Below are 22,501 nucleotides of genomic sequence, written 5' to 3' on the forward strand. Positions count from 1 at the left end.
CTGGATGAAGGGACTGGGGGCATTCTAGCGAAGTTTGCCGATGATACGAAGATAGGTGGACAGGCAGGTAGTACTGAGGAAGTGGGGAGGCTGCAGAAGGATCTAGACAGTTTGGGAGAGTGGTCCAGGAAATGGCTGATGAAGTTCAATGTGAGCAAATGCGAGGTCTTGCACTTTGGAAAAAAGAATACAAGCATGGACTACTTTCTAAATGGTGAGAAAATTCGTAAAGCCAAAGTACAAAGGGATCTGGGAATGCTAGTTGAGGATTCTCTAAAGGTAAACATACAGGTTGAATCCGTGATTAAGAAAGCAAATGCAATGTTGTCATTTATCTCAAGAGGGTTGGAATATAAAAGCAGTGATGTGCTACTGAGGCTTTATAAAGCTCTGGTTAGGCCCCATTGGAGTACTGTGTTCAGTTTTGGGCCCCACACCTCAGGAGGGGATATACTGGCACTGTAGTGTGTCCAACGGAGATTCACACGGATGATCCCTGGAATGGTAGGTCTGACATAGGAGGAATGGCTGAGGATACTGGGATTATATTCATTGGAGTTTAGAAGGTTAAGGGGAGATCTAATAGAAACTTACAAGATAATACATGGCTTGGAAAGGGTGGACGCTAAGAAATTGTTTCCATTAGGCGACAAGACTAGGTACCGTGGGCACAGCCTCAGAATTAGAGGGGGTCAATTCGGAACAGAAATGTGGAGATATTTCTTCAGCCAGAGAGTGGTGGGTCTGTGGAATTCATTGCCGCAGAGTGCAGTGGAGGCCGGGACGCTAAATGTCCTCAAGGCAGAGATTGATAAATTCTTGATGTCACAAGGAATTAAGGGCTACGGGGAGAATGCGGGGAAGTGGAGTTGAAATGCCCATCAGCCATGATTAAATGGCGGAGTGGACTCGATGGACCGAATGGCCTTACTTCCACTCCTATGTCTTATGGTCTTATATTTTGATTTCCAAAATGCACTTGATAAGGTGCCACATAGAAGATTACTGCGCAAGTTGGGAATGATAATTTAGCATTGATGCAGGATTGATCAATTATTAGGAAAGGCAGGAGTTAGTAAAAACAGGGCCATTTCAGATTGACAATTTATAACTATTAGGGTATCACAGGGATCAGTTTTGGGATCTCAACCATATGAAGTTGCCATAGTAGCAGAGGACCAAAGGGTGGCTCTCTTGTTAGAGGCAACTGTTGGTGAGTTTCATCTGAAAGTTACCACGCCTCAAGCAGGACCTTCTCAACTACATGCAACCTATATTATACACAGCCCAGCAAATCACCTACTTCGCCATTACCAGCAAGCCAAGGAAACAATCCTCGTTCAATGATGAGTACAAGATCGACACCAAGCATACTTAAAAGTCAGCTGTCAACATGGTGAACCAAAATGACTGGAAGATTCCTGAAGAAGGGCTCAAGCCCGAAACATCGATTCTCCTGCTCCTTGGATGCCGCCTGACCTCCTGCGCTTGTCCAGCAACACATTTTCAGCTCTTGCCTGGAAGATAAACTGTGAAAGTGGTAAGCAGTAGCATGACTCTGCAATTCCACGATCAACCAATCGGATGTAAAGTCTGCAGCTCTGCCACATTTCGTCATGAATGATGGTCAATAGTTAATCAATGAATCAGGAAGAGATGACACAAAAATATCCCATCCTCAGTGTAGGTGCCTGGTAGATCAGTGCAAAAGACCATCTTCAGCAAGAAATGAGAGTGGATGATCCACTTTCTTCTGATGTCTCCAGCATCGTAGACCCCAGGTATTAGCAAGGTCGATGCCTCCTTGTGATATCAAGAAATGGCTAAATACACTGGCTACTGCAAAGGCTATGCATCCTGACAATATTCCATCAATATTATTGTTCCAGCTTTATTTGTGGCCCCAGCCAAGCTGTTTCAGTACAGCTACAAAACTGACATACACCAGGAGATATGAAAATTGCCTAGGTATGATCTGTTTTCAAAAAGCAGTACAGTTCCAGCATTGACAATTACCGCACCATCAGTCCACTGATTGAAGGGGCCATTGGCAGTGCTAATGTTGTGAGACATACATGGCAGTAATTTGATCACTGCTGTTGCCAGAGCCATTAAGTTCCTGACTTCATTACAGCCTTGATTCAATCATAGACAAACGAGCTGAACACGGGTGGGAAATGTTGGGCTCTCACTTAGCAGAAAGCAACATGCTTATGGTTAATGGAGATCAATAACTGTCAGTCATGGAACATTACTGCAGGAGTTCCTCAGGATAGTGACCTAGACTGAAACATCATCAGCTGTTTCATCAATCACCTCCCTCCGTCATGAAGTGAGAAGTGGGATGTTTGCTAAAGATTGCACAATGTTCATCACCATTAAATTACTCCTTAGATACTGAGCAGCCAGTGTTCACATGCAGCAAGAACTGGACAGTATTCAAGCTTAGTGAGTAACATTTGTGTGGTAATGATTATCTCCAATATCCTGGTGTTACTGTTGACTAGGAAATGAATGGACTAGTTACAAGAGCAGTTCAGAGGGTAGGAATCCTGCAGAAAGTAATTCATGAGTCCCCAAAACCTGTCCACTGTCTACAAAGGCACATGTCAGGAATGTGATAATCCTCACTTTGCCTTGAAGAGTGCGGTTTCAATAATTCTGTAAAATAATTTGTAGATGATAGACATTGCTGCCACTGTGCAGCAGCGGTGGTAGTAGTGAATATACAACGCTCTAAATGAATCTCCATTCGAATCACCCTCACCCTCCCCTCTTTCCACCTATCGTATTCCCAGCCCGCTTGGCACACCAGCCTCATTCCTGAAGAAGGGCTTATGCCCGAAAGGTCAATTCTCCTGCTTCTCGGATGCTGCCTGGCCTGCTGCGCTTTTCCAGCACCACACTTTTCAACTAAAAGTTTTGAAGCATGGTGTTCTCAGATTGCTCCAAAATCGGGTCAATCACGTATTCAAGGAGTTTGAAGGGCAAGGGGGTTTGGCAATGGGAACAATTGTTTGCAAGGAGAGAAGGGTGTTAAGCAGGTACATTTTTAAGAGGAGTAGGGATGGTAGCTGATTTGAGGCAGCTGAAGGTGGTTGGGGGAAGTGGTAGAGTAATCGAAGCTCAGATATAGCGATTAAGAAGCCTATGAGCTCCTTGTACTTAGTGTTGGAACTGAGTTTGGAGGATCAAGAGAAGATTGATTGAAAAGATGATTTTTAGTCCAGAGAAGTCATGGTTATCTCTGCTTCTAAAGATACTTCTGGAATTGTGCCTGGTGTGGTTAAGGTCGGGCAGGATCTGATACTGCTTAATGTGGTTCATCCAGTTGTGGTAGTAAAAGACTGAAATAGTTGTTGCTGTAAATATTCTAGTTGGTCCCCTTTGGAAGATAATCAAGATAACTTGAGAATAACAGTTTCAATGGGGACAAGGGAATTTGGTTGAGATGAATAGAATGTTTTGGCAGATGCAAAACTCTTGGAAAGAGGTTTTACCCAGAGTGACAAAAAAGAAAAGGGGTTGGGAGAAAATGGGGATATTATAGCCAAGGAGTACAAAAACACAATCAAGGCATGGTTAGCAAGTTGGCAAAAGACACCAAAATTAGTGGTAGTGGATGACAAAGAAGGTTGTCTAAGATTAAAAGAGACATTTGACTCAACTGATCAATGTGCTGAAGAGTGACAGGTTTCTGGCACAAGATAGCCGTGGAGTAACAGGGCTGTGTGCAGGCTCTTGCCCAGAGCCCATCACTCCCATCTGCTTTCCTCCTTTGTTTTACTTTTGCTTCTGCTGTTTTCTTTCGCTTTATTTTCCTTTTTCTTTTGGCTTTTTTTTTAACCTCTTCTGTGGCGGGTTGGTCAGTAGCACTGGCGTGGCAGCCCAAAAGGGCAGCATGCAGAGTGGCAGATGTGGCTTCTTCTGGCAATTGGAGGCAGTGGTAGTGAGGGTGTTCTCTTGCCATTCCGCATCTGCAGCAGTGGCAGTAAGTGTGTTCTCCTGGCATTCAGGGCCAGCAACAGCAAAGCTCATCCAGTCGTTCAGGATGGTGGCAATGGATTCTTCAAAATGGCAGCACCAGCAAGGCAACATTTGTAATCTAAGTGGGACCCGTGGCCTGGCCTGGCAGCAGAACCAGTGACTTTTGGTTGCGGAGTGAGTGTGGGTTCAGTGGCGTTAGTGATGTGGGCTCTGTGGCGAAGAGAACATAGCTAAAGTGGGGCATAGGAGTCTGGCGCAGATAGGAGTGAGGCCGTGGACAACTCCCTTGAGGCTAGGTGCCGCAATGGACAGGGTTGGAAAGACTGATATTTTGAACCTTTAACTTTATTTTTCTAATTTTTCTCCTATGACCTATAATGCTGGATTATTTATTTCTTTACTGTCTTTTGTTTCCTAAAACTTTGATCCTGAATGTGTGTATCTAGGTACTTTTGTACCTAAGATGTCGCTGTAATGTGGTAATTGTAAACGTTTTACTGTATTCGTTTGAATACATGTGACAATAAAGCTAAAGCTATTTCCGATGGAGTTTAATTTGAATAAATGCAAGATATTACATTTTCGTAAAACAAACAAGGGTAGGACTTACACAATTAAAAGTAGGGCCTTGGGTAGTGTTGTGAAACAGAGATCTGGGCGTTCAGATACTTAATTCTTCAAAATTTGCATCGCTTATCGATAGTGTGGTTAAGAAGATGTTTAGCACACTTGCCTTCATTCTCTTTTAGACCTTTTGAGTAGATGAATGTTATGATGCTGTTATGTTGAAGTGGCACATGTTGTTGTTAAGGCCTTTTCTGGAGTGCTACATCCAGTTCTGGTCACCACATTGTAGCAAGGATATTAAGCTAGAGAGGTTCAGAAGAGGTTTATCAGGATGTTGCTGGAAATGAAGGATTTTAGTTGTAAGGAGAAGCTGGATAGGCTGGGATTTTTTCATGGAGCATAGAAGGCTGAGGGGTGATCTTCTAGAGGTTTACAAAATCATGAATATAAATAAAGTAAATGACAGGTGTCTTTTCCTTAAGGTGGGAATTTTAACAATGGGAGGCATTTTTTTATGGTGAGGGGAGAAAGATTTGAAAAGACATGAGGGGAAATTTTTTTTTCACACAGTGGTATATATGTGGAATGAACGTTCAGAGGAAGTGTTCGATGCTGGTATAGTTACAATGTCTGAAAGGCATTTAAATAATTACACAAATAAGAAATGTTTGGAGGGATATGGGCCAAGCACAGGCAGGTGAGAGTAGTTTAGTTTGGGAATATGGTTCGCATGGACTGGTTGGACCGAAGCATCTATTTCCGTGCAGTGTGACTATGATTCTAAATGGCCTCACTTGTGATTGACTCAATGGAGATTTCAAGGCTTTACATGGACAAAACTTTGCAATGCAACTGGACTGTAATTCCTTCAGAATGTACATTTATGCCATATTGTTTGCAATGATATAAAATATGGCTTTCTGTCACAGTTAACAAGAAATTATTCAGGATATATATTAAGTCTTTTAAACTTTTTAAACATGGTTCTGCTTAGATCAATGAAAGTGTTGCTCTATCTATAAAGCTGTTATGTCAGCAATCAAATGCTTTGCTTTCTTTCATAATATCTCTTTCTTGCCTTAAAGTCTTGTCATACCCATCTCATGAAATGAATTTAGGATGAATTTATTGTGAAAAAAGTATGTTTTAATTTTGAGGTAGCCTAGTACAGTGATTAAATTTCTGCCATACAAATGCAGAATATAGCTTTGTAATAAAGTTTATATTTGAGTTACTTGTACCTAGCTCAGTAATGCATTTTATTACAATAGGAAGAAATCACTGATCTTAAAGAACGACTGGCAGTATTGGAAGCTAAAGACCATCAACTGCGTTTAGAAATAGAAGAAGAAACCAGACTTGTACAGTCATATGATTATGAACTTCCTTCTTTATTGACTCTCTCAGCGAATGAATTACAAGATCTGAATAAGACACTGAAAGATGTCCTGCCGTTAAGAAATAAAATCCTGTTCAATTCAAAGCTTCCTGAAGATATGAAGAGGTAAAAGAGTATTTAAGTGTTACTTGATAGTCAAGTGGCCTTGCAATACGATACATGGTATACCCGATACATGGTTTAAAGAAAAGCTTGTATGTAATACAATGACTTTTCAAATATCCCACAGCATTTGCAAAGATTTACAAATAGCTGATTAATCTACCTTTAGTGCTATTGGTTGGTGGAGAATTGTTGCTGAGGAAGCTGGAGAATTTCCTTTCTTTACTTTGAATAGAACTCTTAAATCTACAACATCCACCTGATTCATGAAGCAGGTATAAAGGGCCAAAACTTAATATTCAATGTAAAATAGTCTGTTATTCATGTAAAAGGGCATTTTGAAATTTGTTTAAAAATTGCTGTTGAGATGAAGCCAATTGAGCATTTTAATACCGGTATTTGAAGGATGGGTTGACTTCCAATTACTTTTTTTCTTGTGTCAGTAGAAATATACCGACTTTTGAATTAGTAAATTTATGAAATACGCTATGTAGTTATAGACTAGACTTTCATACATAACTTGAAGTTCATCTTGTCTGGTCATGTCATATACTTAGTCACGTTGCAAGATGAATTCCTGGGTTAGAATATTCTGTCTTTCCCATCATCATATGGCAAACAACTATTTCACTGATGCTTGTAATTTCCAAACCAAAATTGTTGTTTTCCTCACATCATTCACCTCTTGCCATTACTTTCCTTTGGCATGGACATTGTCTAGCTATAAAACTAAAGATTTAAAAGCAAATGGTTTGGGATTATTTGGGATAATTAAAGACGTCAATCAGATTTCTGTTTCAACTGTTAAGCTTATGTAAATATGATTTGCTTGTTTGTTTGTTTCAATAATACTTGAGTCGCGCTGGGGTGGGGGCATTTGTCCAATCCGGGCCCGTGCACTACTACACGGTGGACCCACTCAACCCGCACCCAGCCTATCTCAACCTCCAGCCTTAGAAACTGTGGGAGCCATTGCTCCAGATAGTTGACGAGGTGGCCTCCTCCTTCCCGTTCGGGAAGCCCCAGCAACTGGATATTCTTCCGAAGACCCCTGTTTTCGAGGTTGTTGACCTGCTCCTCCAAGGCCCGCAGTCGACGTTCCAGGGCCTGAACTCGGCCCGATGAGGATTCAGCTGCGGTCTCGGAAGCTATGGTTCGTTGCTCCGCCTCAGCTTCTTTCCCCCCCCCCCCCCCCCCCCCCCCCCCCCCCCCCCCCCCCCCCCCCCCCCAAACACGCTGCCCAAGACTCTGAATCTCCAAGTCATGCCTCTGCAGCATGACGAACATCGATGCCCACCTGGCCTGGGTCTCCACCATTGACACGTTGATCCTCTCTGAGTTTTATAAACTCCAAGGTAAAATTCTGCTGTGCAAGTGAGTCCTCTTGGGAGGCCATGGAGGCCGACTCCGCGGGTATGTCCGTTGCTGGGGTCGGTGGGTGGGGGGGGCTGTTATGAACTCCGTGGTCCTTTCCCCTTTCTCATTTCGAAACTGCACCAAACTGTTCAGAACAGTTAGGAAAAAACTGTTCTTAACAAATTAAACAGTGAAGGGAGGGTGAGTACCCCACTTTGTCTGGGTTATGGCACAGAACTCAGCAAAAGTAGATTTGGTTGCTGCCATCTTGAATCAAGGACACTCACTCTCCCCTCACCTCTGGAAAAATAATGATAAAGATGCATAATGTTTGATTTTGAAACACAGTTTTGTTACCAAGATTCATAAAGGTTGTGATTTGTTTCTGTCGGGGCCAATCTTTTGAAGTTAGGTTTTAAGCTTGTGTAACTGTTATCAAAGGAGAATTACGCAATTCTAACTAATTGTTTATGATAGGATGTGGCAATCGTTTTTAGTGTTTATACATCATGAAGAGTCAGAAGTTGCTAACCTGTTCAGTGACGCCCATTTGGGTTTTGCGAAGGTCACACAGCTCCTGATCTCATTATAGCCTTGCTTCAAACATGGACAGAGCTGAAAATGTGTTGCTGGAACAGCGCAGCAGGTCCGGCAGCATCCAGGGAACAGGAGAATCGACGTTTCGGGCATATGCCCGAAACGTCGATTCTCCTGTTCCCTGGATGCTGCCTGACCTGCTGTGCTGTTCCAGTAACACATTTTCAGCTCTGATCTCCAGCATCTGTAGACCTCACTTTCTCTTCAAACATGGACAAATGAGCTGAATTCCAGAGGTGAGGGGAGAGTGAGAGTCCTTGACATAAAGACTGCATTTGACTAAGGCATCAAAGAGCCCTGGCAAAACTGGAATTAATGGGTATCAGGGCGCAAACATTCTGCTGATTTAGAGTCATATGTGGCACAAAGGAAGATAGTTGTGAAGGGTCAGTCATCGCAGCTCCAGGGCATCTCTGCAGGAGTCCCTCAGGGTAGTATCCTAGGCCCAACTATCGTCAGCTGCTTCATTAATGACCTTCCCACTGTCGTAAGGTCAGAAGAGGTTATGTTCACTGATGATTGCACATTGTTCAGCACCATTCACCACCACTCTGATACTGAAGCAGTCTGTGCTCAAATGCAACAAGATTGCGACAATATCCAGGCTTGGGCCGACAAGTGGCAAGTAACATTCGCTTCGCAGAAATGTCAGATAATGACCATCACCATAAGAGACACACTAACCACTGCCCCTTAACATTCAATGGTATTACCATCACTAAATCCACCACTATCAACATCCTTGGGGTTACTATTGACTAGAAACTCAACTGGACTCCCCACATAAACACAGTAGCTACAAGAGCAGGTCAGAGACTAGGGATACAGCAGCAAGTGGCCAGGTGTTACATTTGGAGGTAGGTGAGCACTTTGGTGATCATGACCACAATTCGGTTATGTTTTCTTTAGTGATGGAAAGGGATAGGTATGTACAGCAGGCCAAGAATTACAGCTGGGGGAAAGGCAATTACAATGCGATTAGGCAAGATTTAGAATGCTTACGATGGGGAAGGAAACTGCAGAGAATGAGCACAATTGAAATGAGGAGCTTATTCAAGGAACAGCTACTGCATGTCCTTGATAAGTATGTACCTGTCAGGCAGGGAGGAAGTGGTCGAGCGAGGGAGCTGTGGTTTACTAAAGTTGAATGTCTTGTCAAGGGAAAGAAGGCGGCTTATTTTAGGATGAGACATGAAGGCTCAGTTAGGATGCTTGAGAGTTACAAGTTAGCCAGGAAAGACCTAAAGAGAGAGCTAAGAAGAGCCAGGAGGAGATGAGAACTCATTGGCAGATAGGATCAAGGAAAATTCTAAAACTTTCAATAGGTATATTTTGTGCAATATCAGGAATGAAAGAATGGCTCTAATCTTTCGAGAGTCAATCAAGGATAGTAGTGAGAAGTTGTGCATGGAGTCAGAGGAGATGGGGAAAGTGCTAAATGAATATTTTTCATCAGTATTCACACTGGTAAAAGACAGTGTTGTCAAGGAGAATATTGAGATACCGGCTACTAGACTAGACGGGATTGAGGTTCACAAGGAGGTGTTACCAATTCTGGAAAGTGTGAAAATAGATGAATCTCCTGGGCCGGATGGGATTTATCCTAGGATTCTCTCGGAAGCCACAGAGGAGATTGCCGAACCTTGGGCTTTTACCTTTATGTCGTCATTGTCAACAGGAATAGTGCCCGAAGACTGGAGGATAGCAAATGTTGTCCCCTTGTTCAAGAAGGGGAGTAGAGACAACCCTGGTAATTATAGAACAGTGAATATTACTTCAGTTGTGGGTAAATGTTGGAAAAGGATTATAAAAGATATGATTATAAATCCTCCAGAGAGGAATAAGTTGAATAGGTTTTGGTAAGGGTAGATCATGCCTTATTGAGTTCTTTGAGAAGGTGACTAAACAGGTGGATTAGGGTGAAGAGGTTGATATGGTGTATATGGATTTCAATAAGGCATTTGATAAGGTTCCTTATGGTAGGCTATTGCACAAAATATGGAGGCATGGGATTGAGGGTGATTTAGCGGCTTGGGTCAGAAATTGGCTAGCTGAAAGAAGACAGAGGGTGGTTGATGTGAAATGTTCAACCTGGAGTTCAGTTACTAGTGGTGTACCGCAATTATCTACTTTGGGGCCACTATTGTTTGTCTTTTTTATAAATTACTTGGATGAGGGCATCGAAGAATGGGTTAGTAAATTTGTGGATGACACTATGGTCACTGGAGTTGTGGATAGTGTTGAAGGATATTGCAGGTTACAGGGGGACATAGATAAGCTGCAGAGCTGGGCTGTGAGGTGGCAAATGGAGTTTAATTTGGGAAAATGTGAGGTGATTCACTTTGGAAGGAGCAGCACGAATAAAGAGGACTGGGTTATGAATAAGAGTCACGAGGTCATGCTGCAGCTGTACAAAATTCTGGTCTGGTTGTACTTGGAGTATTGTGTACAGTTCTGGTCACCCCGTAATAGGAAGGATGTTGAAGATTTGGAAAGGGTGCAGAGGAGATTCACTAGGATGTTGCCTGGTATGGAGGGACGATGTTATGAGGAATGGCTGAAGAACTTGAGGTAGTTTTCATTAGAGAGAAGGTTGGGATATGACTTAATTGAGACATAAAAGATAATCAGAGAGTTAGATAGGATGGACAGTGAGAGCCTTTTTCCTCTGATGGTGATGCCTAGCACAAGGGACATAGCTTTAAATTGAGGGATGACAGATATAGGACAGGTATCAGAAGTAATTTTTTTGGTTGAGAGTATGAGGGGTGTGGAATACACTGCCTGCAACAATAGTAGACTCACCAACTTTAAGAGTATTTAAATGGTCATTGGATAAACATGTGTATGAAAATGGATTGTATAGGAAAGATAGACTTCAGATTTCATTGCACAGTTCAGTGCAACATCAAGGGCCTGTACTGAGCTGTAATGTTCTATGAGTAACTCACCTCCTGACACCGTGTGGGTGGCACAGTGGTTAGCACTGCTGCCTCACAGCGCCAGAGACCCGGGTTCAATTCCCGCCTCAGGCGACTGACTGACTGTGTGGAGTTTGCACGTTCTCCCCGTGTCTGCGTGGGTTTCCTCCAGGTGCTCCGGTTTCCTCCCACAGTCCAAAGATGTGCAGGTTAGGTGAATTGGCCATGCTAAATTGCCCGTAGTGTTAGGTAAGGGGTAAATGTAGGGGTATGGGTGGGTTGCGCTTCGGCGGGGCGGTGTGGACTTGATGGGCTGAAGGGCCTGTTTCCACACTGTAAGTAATCTAATCTAAACCCTGAAGTCTGTCTGCCGTCTACAAGGCACAAGTCAGGAGTGTGATGGAATGCTCCCCACTTGCCTGAATCCAGGACAAAGCAACCTGCTTGATTGGCATCACATCAAAAACATTCAATCCCTCCACCACCAGTGTTCAGTTGCAGCATTGTGTACTGTCTACGAGATGCACTGCAGAAATTCACCAAACATGCTTAGACAGCACCTTCCAAACCCATTACCAATTCGATCTAGACGACAAGGACAGCAGGTACTTGGGAACATCACCACTTGCAAGTTCCCCTCCAAGTCACTCACCACCCTGACTTGGAAATATACCACTGGTTCCTTCACAGTCATTGGGTCAAAATCTGGAATTCCCACCCATGGCAAGTGGACTGCAGCTTCACCACCTTCTCAAGGGCAAATAGGGATGAGCTATCAATGCTGGCCAGCCAGTGACACCCAAGTTCCAGAAATGAATAAAACAAAAAAAATCTGATTTTTGCATACATGCAAAACAAGATTTTTTTTTGACATATTCTAAGAATAATTTGTAAATTGAAATTAACTATTATTTTTGGTGAGAGTTGACTGAAGACATAGTACTGCCAATTGTTCAACTGATACAGATGAATGACTTTATTACACTGCTTACAAAAAGTTTTTGATTTTAAAACCTATGCACGTTATTGTCCCAAAAATCTTTTCCTTCTCATTTTACTCTTTTCACCAAAATACTTTTAGTTATAAATATATTTTTCCTAGTGATAAATACTTCGGCTTCTTGTGTTTTGAAAGTATTGGAATCAAGGAGCATGTTAGAAGTTTTCATGGATGATTGACATCCTGTAATAGTAATTGCATAAACCTGTTTTTTAGGCTGCATCTGAAAGAACAGTCACTAATTATGGCTATTAAGACAGCTGCTACAAAGGTAAGCGCAATATTAAGAAAATCCTCACCATCCATAATTTTAGTGTTTGACCCTAACTGATTAAGATTCCTCTCAAATAATTACTGTTCTATTTACTTGCATCTTCTTTAGCCCTATTATTTCATAGTATTTTTCATTGCATCCTTAAGAATGTCATTCGATTTTTTAAAATAAAAAATGGAAACCACTTTTTACATATGTGGATAAATAGAACAGAGAAAGATGATAGTTGCACCTGTTGTGCCTTATTAATCCAGACATGCAAACCTGCAAATAAATTTGTGGATTGAAGTAATCTTCCTAGTGGGACCCAGTTTGAAATATGTGTGTGGCTCTGGGCATTTCTTAAAAAGACATTGATATGTTGGAGACATTAAAAAGAACAGTACAAGTTCATTCTGCTATAACGCGAGCTTCGTTAATGCAAATTCGCTATAATGAGATTGATGAATTGGGGACCCTGTTTCTGAAGGGTGAAGTTTTAAACCTTCTATTGGTTATATTGCTTATAACGCGATTCTGGCCTCATTGCTTTAAATGGTGCTGCTATTACACCATTTTCTTAACACGCGATTGCATGAGAATGGAACTATTGCATTATAGTAGAACCAACTGAAGATATATTTTTGTCTTATTCTTTTATGTGATTTAGTCATCCAAGGCAAGGATAGCATTTATTGCTCCAATTGTTCTTGAACTGAGTGGATTGCTATTGCATTTCAGCAAGCATTACTGTAGTCCAGACCAGATAAGAATATCTGACCCTACTAAAAAGGACATTAGTGAACCAGATGGATTTTTCGAACAATAAATAATAACAAACAGTCTGAAGATCCCCAGTTTATTATGATTCCAGAAAGGCTACCAAAGTGTCACACTTTCAAACCAGGAGGCTCCCCTTCTTTATTCACCCGTCCCCTTAGTTGGTCACAACAAGTTTGTTTGATTTTGAAAGGATACCTTTCTCCTAAACCACAGAAATGTATGTTTTAAATTATTGAACTAGACTGGCCTGAGTTAATGAAAGAGTGAGTTTAAAGGTTATTGTTATGACATGGAGACAGGTGGCTGAACCAGATCAGCCTTTCTACCTCTGTATTCATAACACAGTAAAATTAGTCCATTGAAGACTCCCAAATAGTCATTCCATTGGTTCCTAACCAGTCTTTTGAATAACCAATCACAGACTTTGTGAATTTCTGCACACTGATTTTGTACTTTAAATAAAAGACTTAAAAATCTATTAAATACAAAACGTTAGCATAGAGAGAATTAAAAAAAATTAATGTCTGTGCTTTAAACCCAAAACATTTGTTTCCAGCCCCTATTCACACAAAAAACAGACAGGAAGTTAAGGGATAAAGAAATAAAAGAAAATAACAAAACTGGCCAGATTACTTCAGTGTCTTTCATGGTGAATAACTGTGAACTCCTTGAATGCTCTTCTAAAACATTCAGTAAGATCACCTTCTAAGTTTGCCCAGGCAAAGGCAGCAATATTTCAGATTTTCTACTCTTTGGCCTTCTGGAAGGTAGTTCAAAAAGCAACTTTTATTCTGGTTCCACTCAAATTGACATTTCTGGGAGAGTTGGTCAGTCTAAGGCCATTTAATGACTGCCATCTGCTTGAACTTTGGGTTCCCTCTGACTTTCCAGAACCAATTCCTTGGTATGGGACTTCATTCTTTTATGTCTTCATTAATAGCCAAATTCTGCTATCTGTTCTTCCTGGGGTTGACTATGTCTGTTAGAACCTTTCTAATCCAGTCTCCATCTGCAGTTAGCTTCCAGGTCTGGCCTCTCAAACAAAGCATGTTTGGGTCTCTTCTTCTTTTTCTGTTAACAAAAGTCTGTCTCAAAGTCCACCAGTCATTTCCAGCTCCTAATTCAAAATTGATAGAATGCACACTGAATTTTCATAATTTTAACAGTTACTAAATGTGAGAATGCAATACATGCACACAGATTTGAAATGAGAGATTAGTCTTAAAAAGCCAACATTTTTAAAAAAATCAGTCTCTGAAGAATAAACTGAGACATTATATCATTCTGGTTGTATGATACCAGTAGGGCTGATATTGGTAAGTGAGTCACAGGCTTTGAGATGTTTGGCTGTGTAGGCCAGCTGAGAAGCCTTTGTCTTGTTTTCTTTTGACTGAAATTTCACTTGCTGTTTTAGTTTACAGCGAAGAGGGAGAATAACATTCCTTCACTTTTGCCTGTAGTGAGGGATGACTGGTGGCCTTTTCATCTGTTACCTTACAGCACAGATTGAATTAAAATGAGAGAAAACTAGCAGGAAATATAAAAACAGATAGTAAAATTTCTATAAGTATTTAAGAAAGAAAGAATTAACTAAAGTGAGAACTGGTCCTTTAGAACCTGAGCCTGGAGAATTAATAATTGAAAACACGCAAATGATAGAAGCATTGAAATGGTGTCCACTGTAGAAGACACAAAAAAACATGAATACTTAAAAATCAAGAGGAGAAAGTGAGTGAGGAACTTGAAACAACCACAATTACTGGGGAAAGGGTTATTTGGAAGACTGTTGGAACCAAATGCATATCCCTTAGACCAGGGCTATGAAGAGAAATCATCGTCCCTGATGGTTTTCTGGGCCCCTTATCCCCACCTCATTAACCTTCCCTGTTGTACTTTCATGAATCCAGAATTGTGAACTGTAGTCAGAGAGATTGAACTGTTTTACATAGATTTAGCAAACATTATTTGGTTTTTGTACTCTATTTCTCGATTTAGGAGTCCCATTGATTTTACAACCACTGATTTGTTGCACCATTACATACAATTACCTATATTTCATATGCAACCAGCTCCTTTTCATTGCACCTGGACCTGTGCAATTTCTGAACAACATCTAAAAAAAAATTGAATCTCATAAGCACTGTAAGCAGCAATCCCATGTGTGAATATGAATATCCTGAACATGTTCTATTAAAAATTGCAAAACCTTCCAACACAAATCTATTGTATAAATAGAAAAGTCAGGAAATGTGCAGTAAGCCAGATAGCATCTGTGGAAAAAGGAACCGTTTTAATACTTCATGTCTCCAATCTTCATGGATTCTGATGAAACATCTCTGCGCTGGCCTCTGCTTCTCTGTGCACTGATACCTGCAGGCACGCTGGACATTTCCAATGCTTCCTGTTTCTTTTGGGGAAAAACTATCATCTTTTGCCGGCCCTCAAACAACAATGAGACTTCTTGTGAGTCTCTCATTCTGCTTCGTCAGAAAACCAAGCAGCAGCTGCCCTGAGTTGTGATCTACCATAACAGTAAACGTACTTTTTTTTTGTAAAAAAAGTCATTACGAAGTAAAGCAGTGAAGTTGGTAAGCAAAAAACATGCCAAGACAACAAATGAATGGTTTAAAAAAATATGAAATTAATTTTTAAAAAACCATTAAAAAGTACCAAGGAGCCTATCTAACTAATAAACTCATGTTTGCTGTTTTGCTTTATAAGCAGCATTAGGGAGGCCAGACCAGGGCCCCAAATCCTGATCACCAAAGTGGGAGGGGGAATGGACCCATACTAAGGAGTTGGGTTTAATTAACACCATTGCATTCACCTTTGGTAGCACACACATCAAGCTAATCTTGGTAGAACTCCTCTGGAACTGAGGATTAAAATCAGGTTGCTTTTCAGCCTGAGTTTTGCTCCACTTCTGACCTGGAGTATGAATAGATTTCTGGGGGTGGAGGGAAGGGATGTGTATGTCTGTGTCTGTCTTCATTAGCAACCTGTGTTTGTGTCCAACTCACTCCCAGTCTGTTAGTTCACACACGCTCTCACATTCAGTGACTCTCACTTGTGCCATTCAGTTGAGTGGATATACGCCTGATCAGAAGTTGCCTGGCCCAGTGCCAGTCATCATTAAGCAGCAACTTATTTTTGATTTTTGGTTTATTTTGATTTGAAATTGTGTGCATATAGCCAGTTCAAATGAAAAAAATAAATTAGCAAGGATAATTGAACTGAAAATAAAATTACTAAGAATTCATGCTTACCACACACGCATGTAGCAATGATATTTGACTTTAGTGGTCAAAACGGAGAACATATTATCAATTGTACAGGAAGCTAATAATAAATCTAAAGACCTAATTAAGAAATTAATCATGCAATCAGTATTAATGTGACTTATGGTCATAATTAAGGTATTGTGAACAACACAGAAATAAGAGTAATGGTAATGGCCTGTTAGTCATGTTTACTAATGCTTTCCTTCTGTGTGGCTTGAAGTTTAATGAAGAGTTGATTATCTCAGAGGATATTGATGAAATACTCTAACTGTCTTCTGTGACAGTCCAAATATACCATATATCAACACAAATACAAAAGGTATTGTTACTGTGTGGTTATATCACCTAATAATAAGTTAGCTGGTTTAAAAAGAAGTGCACCTTGAGAAAATCTGATGTGGGACCTTTAATAAAATAATTATTTTAGATTAGATTTAGATTAGATTCCCTACAATGTGGAAACAGGTCCTTCGGCCCAACCAGTCCACACTGACCCTCCGAAGAGTAACCCACCCAGACCCATTTCCCTAATGCACCTAACACTTTGGGCAATTTAGCATGGACATGACCTGCACATATTTGGACTGTGGGAGGAAACCGGAGCATCCGGAGGAAACCCATGCAGACGCTGGGAGAATGTGCAAACTCTACACAGACAGTTGCCCGAGGCTGGAATCGAACCTGGGACCCTGGTGCTGTGAGGCAGCAGTGCTAACCACTGAGCCACCGTGCCACCCTCACGCCACTCTGTCCCCCTAACTCTGAAGGTTTCTTGTGAGAGGTATAACGATGCCCAAACCCAGACCTCTAGAAGGCACAGGCCTAAGTGGTTAGCACTGTATACTTCCCTCCTTCTCGGAACCCCTTCCTGGTACTTATGGCTTTTATACTAGGGTCTGAAAAGAAGTGGCTGCAACTATGGTTGATGCATTAATTGTGAACTTGCAAAATCCCAGCAAATTGGAAAATTACAAATGCAGGATCTCGATTCATGAAAAAAGGGAGGCCGAAAGCTGCAGGGCAGTTTGCCCACATCTATCATAAAGAAAATATTGAGTCCTTTGTTGAGCTGGGAAGAATCATTATAAAATCAAGTACAGTCAACATGGTTTTGTATTAGAATTATCATAGTTTACTAATTTATTCTAGCTGTAAGGACCATGTCTTTTTACTTTTGTGATTTGAAAAACTGGTCATATAAAAGTAAAAATCAACATCATCCCAGAGGATGATAGGGCTTGTCTCTCATTAGAGAGAAATGACTGGTGGTGAGTTTACTCTGGGGGTCACACCTCAGACAAGGAATGGGGTTGAGAAGGTGAGGCCTTCATGGTAGGATCACCCAGTTTGGGAATTGAACCCACACTGTTGGTAGCACTCTAAAGAAAACTGTATTAAAAAACAAGGATTTGCATGGATGGCTGCATAATTTCACAGCAAGATACCTATTGTGAACTCTATTCATATGACTATCGTTTCCTGCAATATGCAGACGATTAGGAATGGAGAAATTATTTACAAGTAAAGCTGATTTGTTCTTGGCTAACTGAACAGGTTGGAACTGGAAACAAGTTGCAAAGACACAGACAAACTTAAAAGAAGAAAGAATGTGTACAATCGATCTCCCCAACAGAAACTGCCTGTTTTCTGCAGTAAAAAAAAACTCAGTTTAAACTTGAAAGAAACTAGTAATCTTTCCTGCAGCAGATTTGTGAGCTATGAAGTGTGATTTAATAAATGAGAGACATTTTCCAAGTAAATCAATAGTTTTATGCTGCTTACAAACCAATGGATGCTTCTGGAGAAAGACAGACAGCTGAACACCAGGGACCTAACTAGCCAATGGAGGACCGAAAGGTCTGTTTCTGTGCTGTTTGACTCTATGGCTGTATGTCAGCATCAGAACTGGGAAGCAAAGGAACCTGAACTGTTTTCCTTTTGTTTTTCCCCTATTCTGCCAATACAGGGGAACCTCAAGTATCCGAAAGTGATGGGCAGGCACTATTTCTTTCGGATAATTGATTAAATGCCTTTCCTCTGGGGCTCTGATTTTTTAAAGTCTGCTCCTCATTCAGGAGACTGCAGCAGCACACAGCGCGTGAGGCCCCCCCCCCCCACCCGTACACCACTCCCAACCCCATGCAACACCGCTCCCCTGCCCCCAACCTTGTGCAACACCCCCCCGCCCCCAATCCCATGCAACACCGCCCCCAACACCATACGCACTTGCCCTCTCTCCAGGGCAGCTGCACTGGACACCAACAACAATACTGCTTCAGTTGCCTTTGTGGGGTAAGTCTCCAAATAGAGTGCGTGCGCGCGCGCGCGCACACACACACACACACACACACACACACACACACGCAGCTTTTTACTGCCCTGTACAGGACAATGTTGGAAAGATTAATCCGGGGAAGGGGGGTTTAGCATACACCCCTGTGTAGAACTCCAGGGAAAGTGTGGGGAGGGAGAAAGGGCAGGCAGTCAGTCATTTGGAGACGGTGCCTGTTTAATAACTGTAAACAAAAGACGTGATCACTGTTGGAGATATGTCTTTGATGTAATGTTTCCATCGGGACCTTGAGATCACCTTCGGATAATCAGCAAGGGGCCTGGTAATCCCTTCTCTAGCTTCCCGCAGAGTTCTAGGGTACACCTGATCAGGTCCTGTGGATTTATCAACCTTAAGACATGTTTTAAGACAACCAGCACCACCTTTCTGTAACATGGGCATTTTTCAAGATTTATTTCCCCACATTCTATATCTTCCATGTCCTTCTCCACAGTAAACACACGTTTAGTGTCTTCCCCATCTCTGCGGTTCCACACGTAGGATGCGTTGCTGATGTTTGAGGGTCCCTATTCTCTCCCTAGTTATCCTTCTGTCCTTAATGTATTTATGAAATCCCTTTGGACATGTTTGATGGATTTTGTGATGGCTCTTAATTATTAGATTAGATTAGATTAAGTCCACTCTGAACCTCTGAAGAGCAACCCATCCCATTCCCCTACATTTACCCCTGACTAAAGTACCTAACACGAGGGGCAATTTAGCATGGCTAATTCACCTAACTTGCACATCTTTGAACTGTGGGAGGAAACCCACGCAGACACTGGGAGAATGTGCAAACTCCACACAGATAGTTGCCCCAGGTGGGAATTGAACCTGGGCAACAGTGCTAACCACTGAGCCACCGTGCCGCCCATAAACGTAGCTGCCCAAATGTCTTTCTCATAGAATCCCATGCCCATACTCTACATCCATCCCTGACAAATTCACCCAACATGCACATTCCTGAACACTCTGTGCAATTTACCATGGCCAATTCACGTAACCTACACATGTTTAGACTATGGGAGGAAACTGGAGCACCTGGAAGAAACCCACACAGACACTGGAAGAACGTACAAACCCCACAGAGACAGTCGCCCCAGCTGGAATCGAACCCAGGTGCCTGACGCTGTGAGGTAGCAGTGCTAACCAATGAGCCACTGTGCCACCAAAGCATGTTCCACCAAAGCAAATTCCAAACATGAACTGAAAGCTCTGCACTGTCTGGGGAGTCTGGTAAATGAGCTATTTGGAGGTTTATATACTCTCTCCTACACCATGACTTCATCTCTGCTTGTTCCCAGTAAAGTTTTTTGATGTGCTTGATGCCTTCCTGAAAGAACCCCCTGTATTTTCTGCAGCTCTACCTTATAAACTGGGATGTTTCAATGTGTTTTTGAGACAGAAATGCGAAGTTGTACTCCTGTACCACATGGTTTACTGTAGTCAGGTGACCACTACTGCGAGGCACTTAAAGGCATCCATCTTGTAGCCAGTTCAATCAGTGCACTAATAATTCTGCAAGCTGAACTGACATTAAATGTAAAAGAGTCATACAGAAGTATAACTACTGAACTACTAAACAGAAGGACACTGGGAATGCTGCTAAAAGCTACAATAAAGAAAAAAAGTAAATGGATCACAGTTGAATACTTGTAAGATACTGGCTGAAACTTTTCCTTTCCTGGTGCCTGTCAAAATTAAAGACAGTAAGAAATGCAACTGCAATGGCAGAACTGCGAGATTTACAGACATATTGAACAGACTAGAGCAGCTATGATTAACTTGAGTTTTATCAGTATTGGGGAAATAGTGTTTTAGGCTTCTCCACCTTCAATCTCTCTGAAAAACAGAAAAGCACAGATGGCAGAAACTTGGATGGTCTTACAGCTCAAATCCAAATTCTGAAATCCAAGAGAACTTAGCTTATGAATGATATTTGTTATTGTTAGGTCTCAAGGTGATTCCGTAGATCAATATGTAACTACAGAATCCTGTGAATTTGCACAACTGAAAGATTAATTAAAGACAGGTTTATATTATACATAAGTGATCTCAGTGGCAGCACATCTACTGAGAGAGGCTAAACATACACTCAGGAAAATGATTGAGAGTTTGCAGAAGCATTAAGGTCGTGAAGCAACAGCTAGAGCAGGTTCATAGCAGAACAGACCAGATCTATCGTTATGTTGATAAGGCAAAAGTGCAAAAAGATCATCGTTGGTAATCACTCACTAACGAGTATGTTTGTCCACCTAGGAAATTCCGTGTCACTAGTCTTGGGTTCTCTGGGTCCCTACATGCTGATTAACCCAATCCTAGAGCTGTACCTGACCACACATTTGGCAGGTGTTTCTGGATGGTGGAAGTGGTCCTTGGTCTTGAGATTGCTGGCATTTCTTTCTTCTGTTACTTTTCTGTATCTCTTCTTGTGGATGGGTGTGCTCAAAAAATTGTGTCCCCTCATAACAGCAGTTTGTTCCAAATTGGTTTCTTCTGAATGTTGGTCTCCCATGCATTGACATCTATGTTACTTTTCTTGAGGAAAGCTTTCAAGGAATCTTTGAAATGCTTCCTTTGTCCTCTTCTCACTTGAGTGCCTTCCCTGAATGGGCAAAGAAGATTTGCTTTGGCAGTCAGAACTCAGGCAATCTAACCTGTAGCTGGCCACCAGAGTTGGTTTCAGATGATTGTAGCCTCAATGCTGGTGCAAATGGCTGCTCAAGGATATTGGTGTTAGTATGTCTGTCTTCCTAGCTGATGTGGAGAATCCATCTTAAACAACTTTGATGGTACTTCTCAAGGGTTTTGAGGTAGCGTCTTTATGTAGTCCAATCTTCTCAGCCATGCAGAAGGGTTGTAAAGGGTTGGAAACCTTATACACAAGAATCTTGGCATCAACACGGATGTCATGATAATTGAAAACTCTAATCCTTGGGTATCTGAAGGCCTACTCACTGATTGGATATGATGTTTAATCTTCGCATTGAAATCAGTCTTAGATGAGACATAGCTTCCCAGGTAGGGGAAATAGTTCATACTTTGGAGAGTGTCTCTATTGAACTGAATAGAGGGATGAACTAGAACTTTACGTGGGTCAGATTAGTAAAGATTTGAGTCTTCATGAGGTTGCTACTGAGACAAGTTCTTTTGGTAGCTGTTGCAAAGGTATTAGGTGGAGCTTAAAGATTCTCTGTCAAGAGGGCAGAAATGACATAATCATCTGCATATTGAAGTTCCACAAAAGATGTCATAGAATCATAGAGATGTACAGTGACATTCCTTACTGGATTTCAACCAGTTGACCTTGAAAAATTTTCTATCCATCCTGTAGACAATGTCCATACCACTGGTAAGCTCGTTCTTGACAAGACGAAGAATGGTGGCAATGAAGATGGAGAAAAGGGTGGGAGTGATGGTATATTTGATGGAGCTTCATCTTGACCTCAGAGGATTCTGTCATATTACCATTGATGAGGACAGTCATCAACATCTCGTCATGGAGGAGATGGAGAATGTTGATTGAATTTGACTGGTCAGTTGGCCTTTGATAGGATCTTCCACAGCACTTCCTGATTGACTGACTGGTACAGACAAAGAGCAGGATGCAAATACTGCAGAAAACAGCACACAAAGGAAAATAAAGCATTTCCATTTTGGGGAAAGTCTCACTGGAAGAAGCAGATTTATTTTGTATATGTGTTTGGCCAAAAAAAGGCCATTAGGTGTGGATGGCCACATGAGAGATATCTGACATGACGTATTCCATGCAGTATGTTCAGTCAGTTCAATAGGTGGTTACAGGTTTGTGGTAGTTGGAATGATGACTGCAGAAGGAGAAGATTGGGTCAAGACTTCAATGGCCAGGCTGGCATTTGGTGTCCATTCCTGAATGACCTTGAGCTGCTTTCTTGAACCATTGC

The 22,501-nt window shown here is 41.6% G+C and overlaps 1 protein-coding gene across 3 annotated transcripts in view; it reads left to right on the forward strand.

Annotated features, from left to right (window-relative positions):
• Positions 1-22,501, forward strand: part of disc1 (DISC1 scaffold protein) — a 132,560-nt gene that overhangs the window by 42,602 nt on the left and 67,457 nt on the right. Inside the window, exons 6-8 of one of the 3 annotated variants that reach the window (XM_043680132.1) lie at positions 5,826-6,058; positions 12,146-12,200; positions 21,913-21,930. The exons of 1 other annotated variant lie outside the window; for it this stretch is intronic. In XM_043680132.1, coding sequence (XP_043536067.1) covers positions 5,826-6,058; positions 12,146-12,200; positions 21,913-21,930 — 306 coding nt within the window. The remainder of the gene's footprint in view (positions 1-5,825; positions 6,059-12,145; positions 12,201-21,912; positions 21,931-22,501) is intronic. One more of the 3 variants, XM_043680138.1, reaches the window with a different exon arrangement.

The sequence above is a fragment of the Chiloscyllium plagiosum genome, chromosome 3 (assembly GCF_004010195.1).
Source record: "Chiloscyllium plagiosum isolate BGI_BamShark_2017 chromosome 3, ASM401019v2, whole genome shotgun sequence".
In the NCBI taxonomy this organism is placed as follows: Eukaryota; Metazoa; Chordata; class Chondrichthyes; order Orectolobiformes; family Hemiscylliidae; genus Chiloscyllium; species Chiloscyllium plagiosum.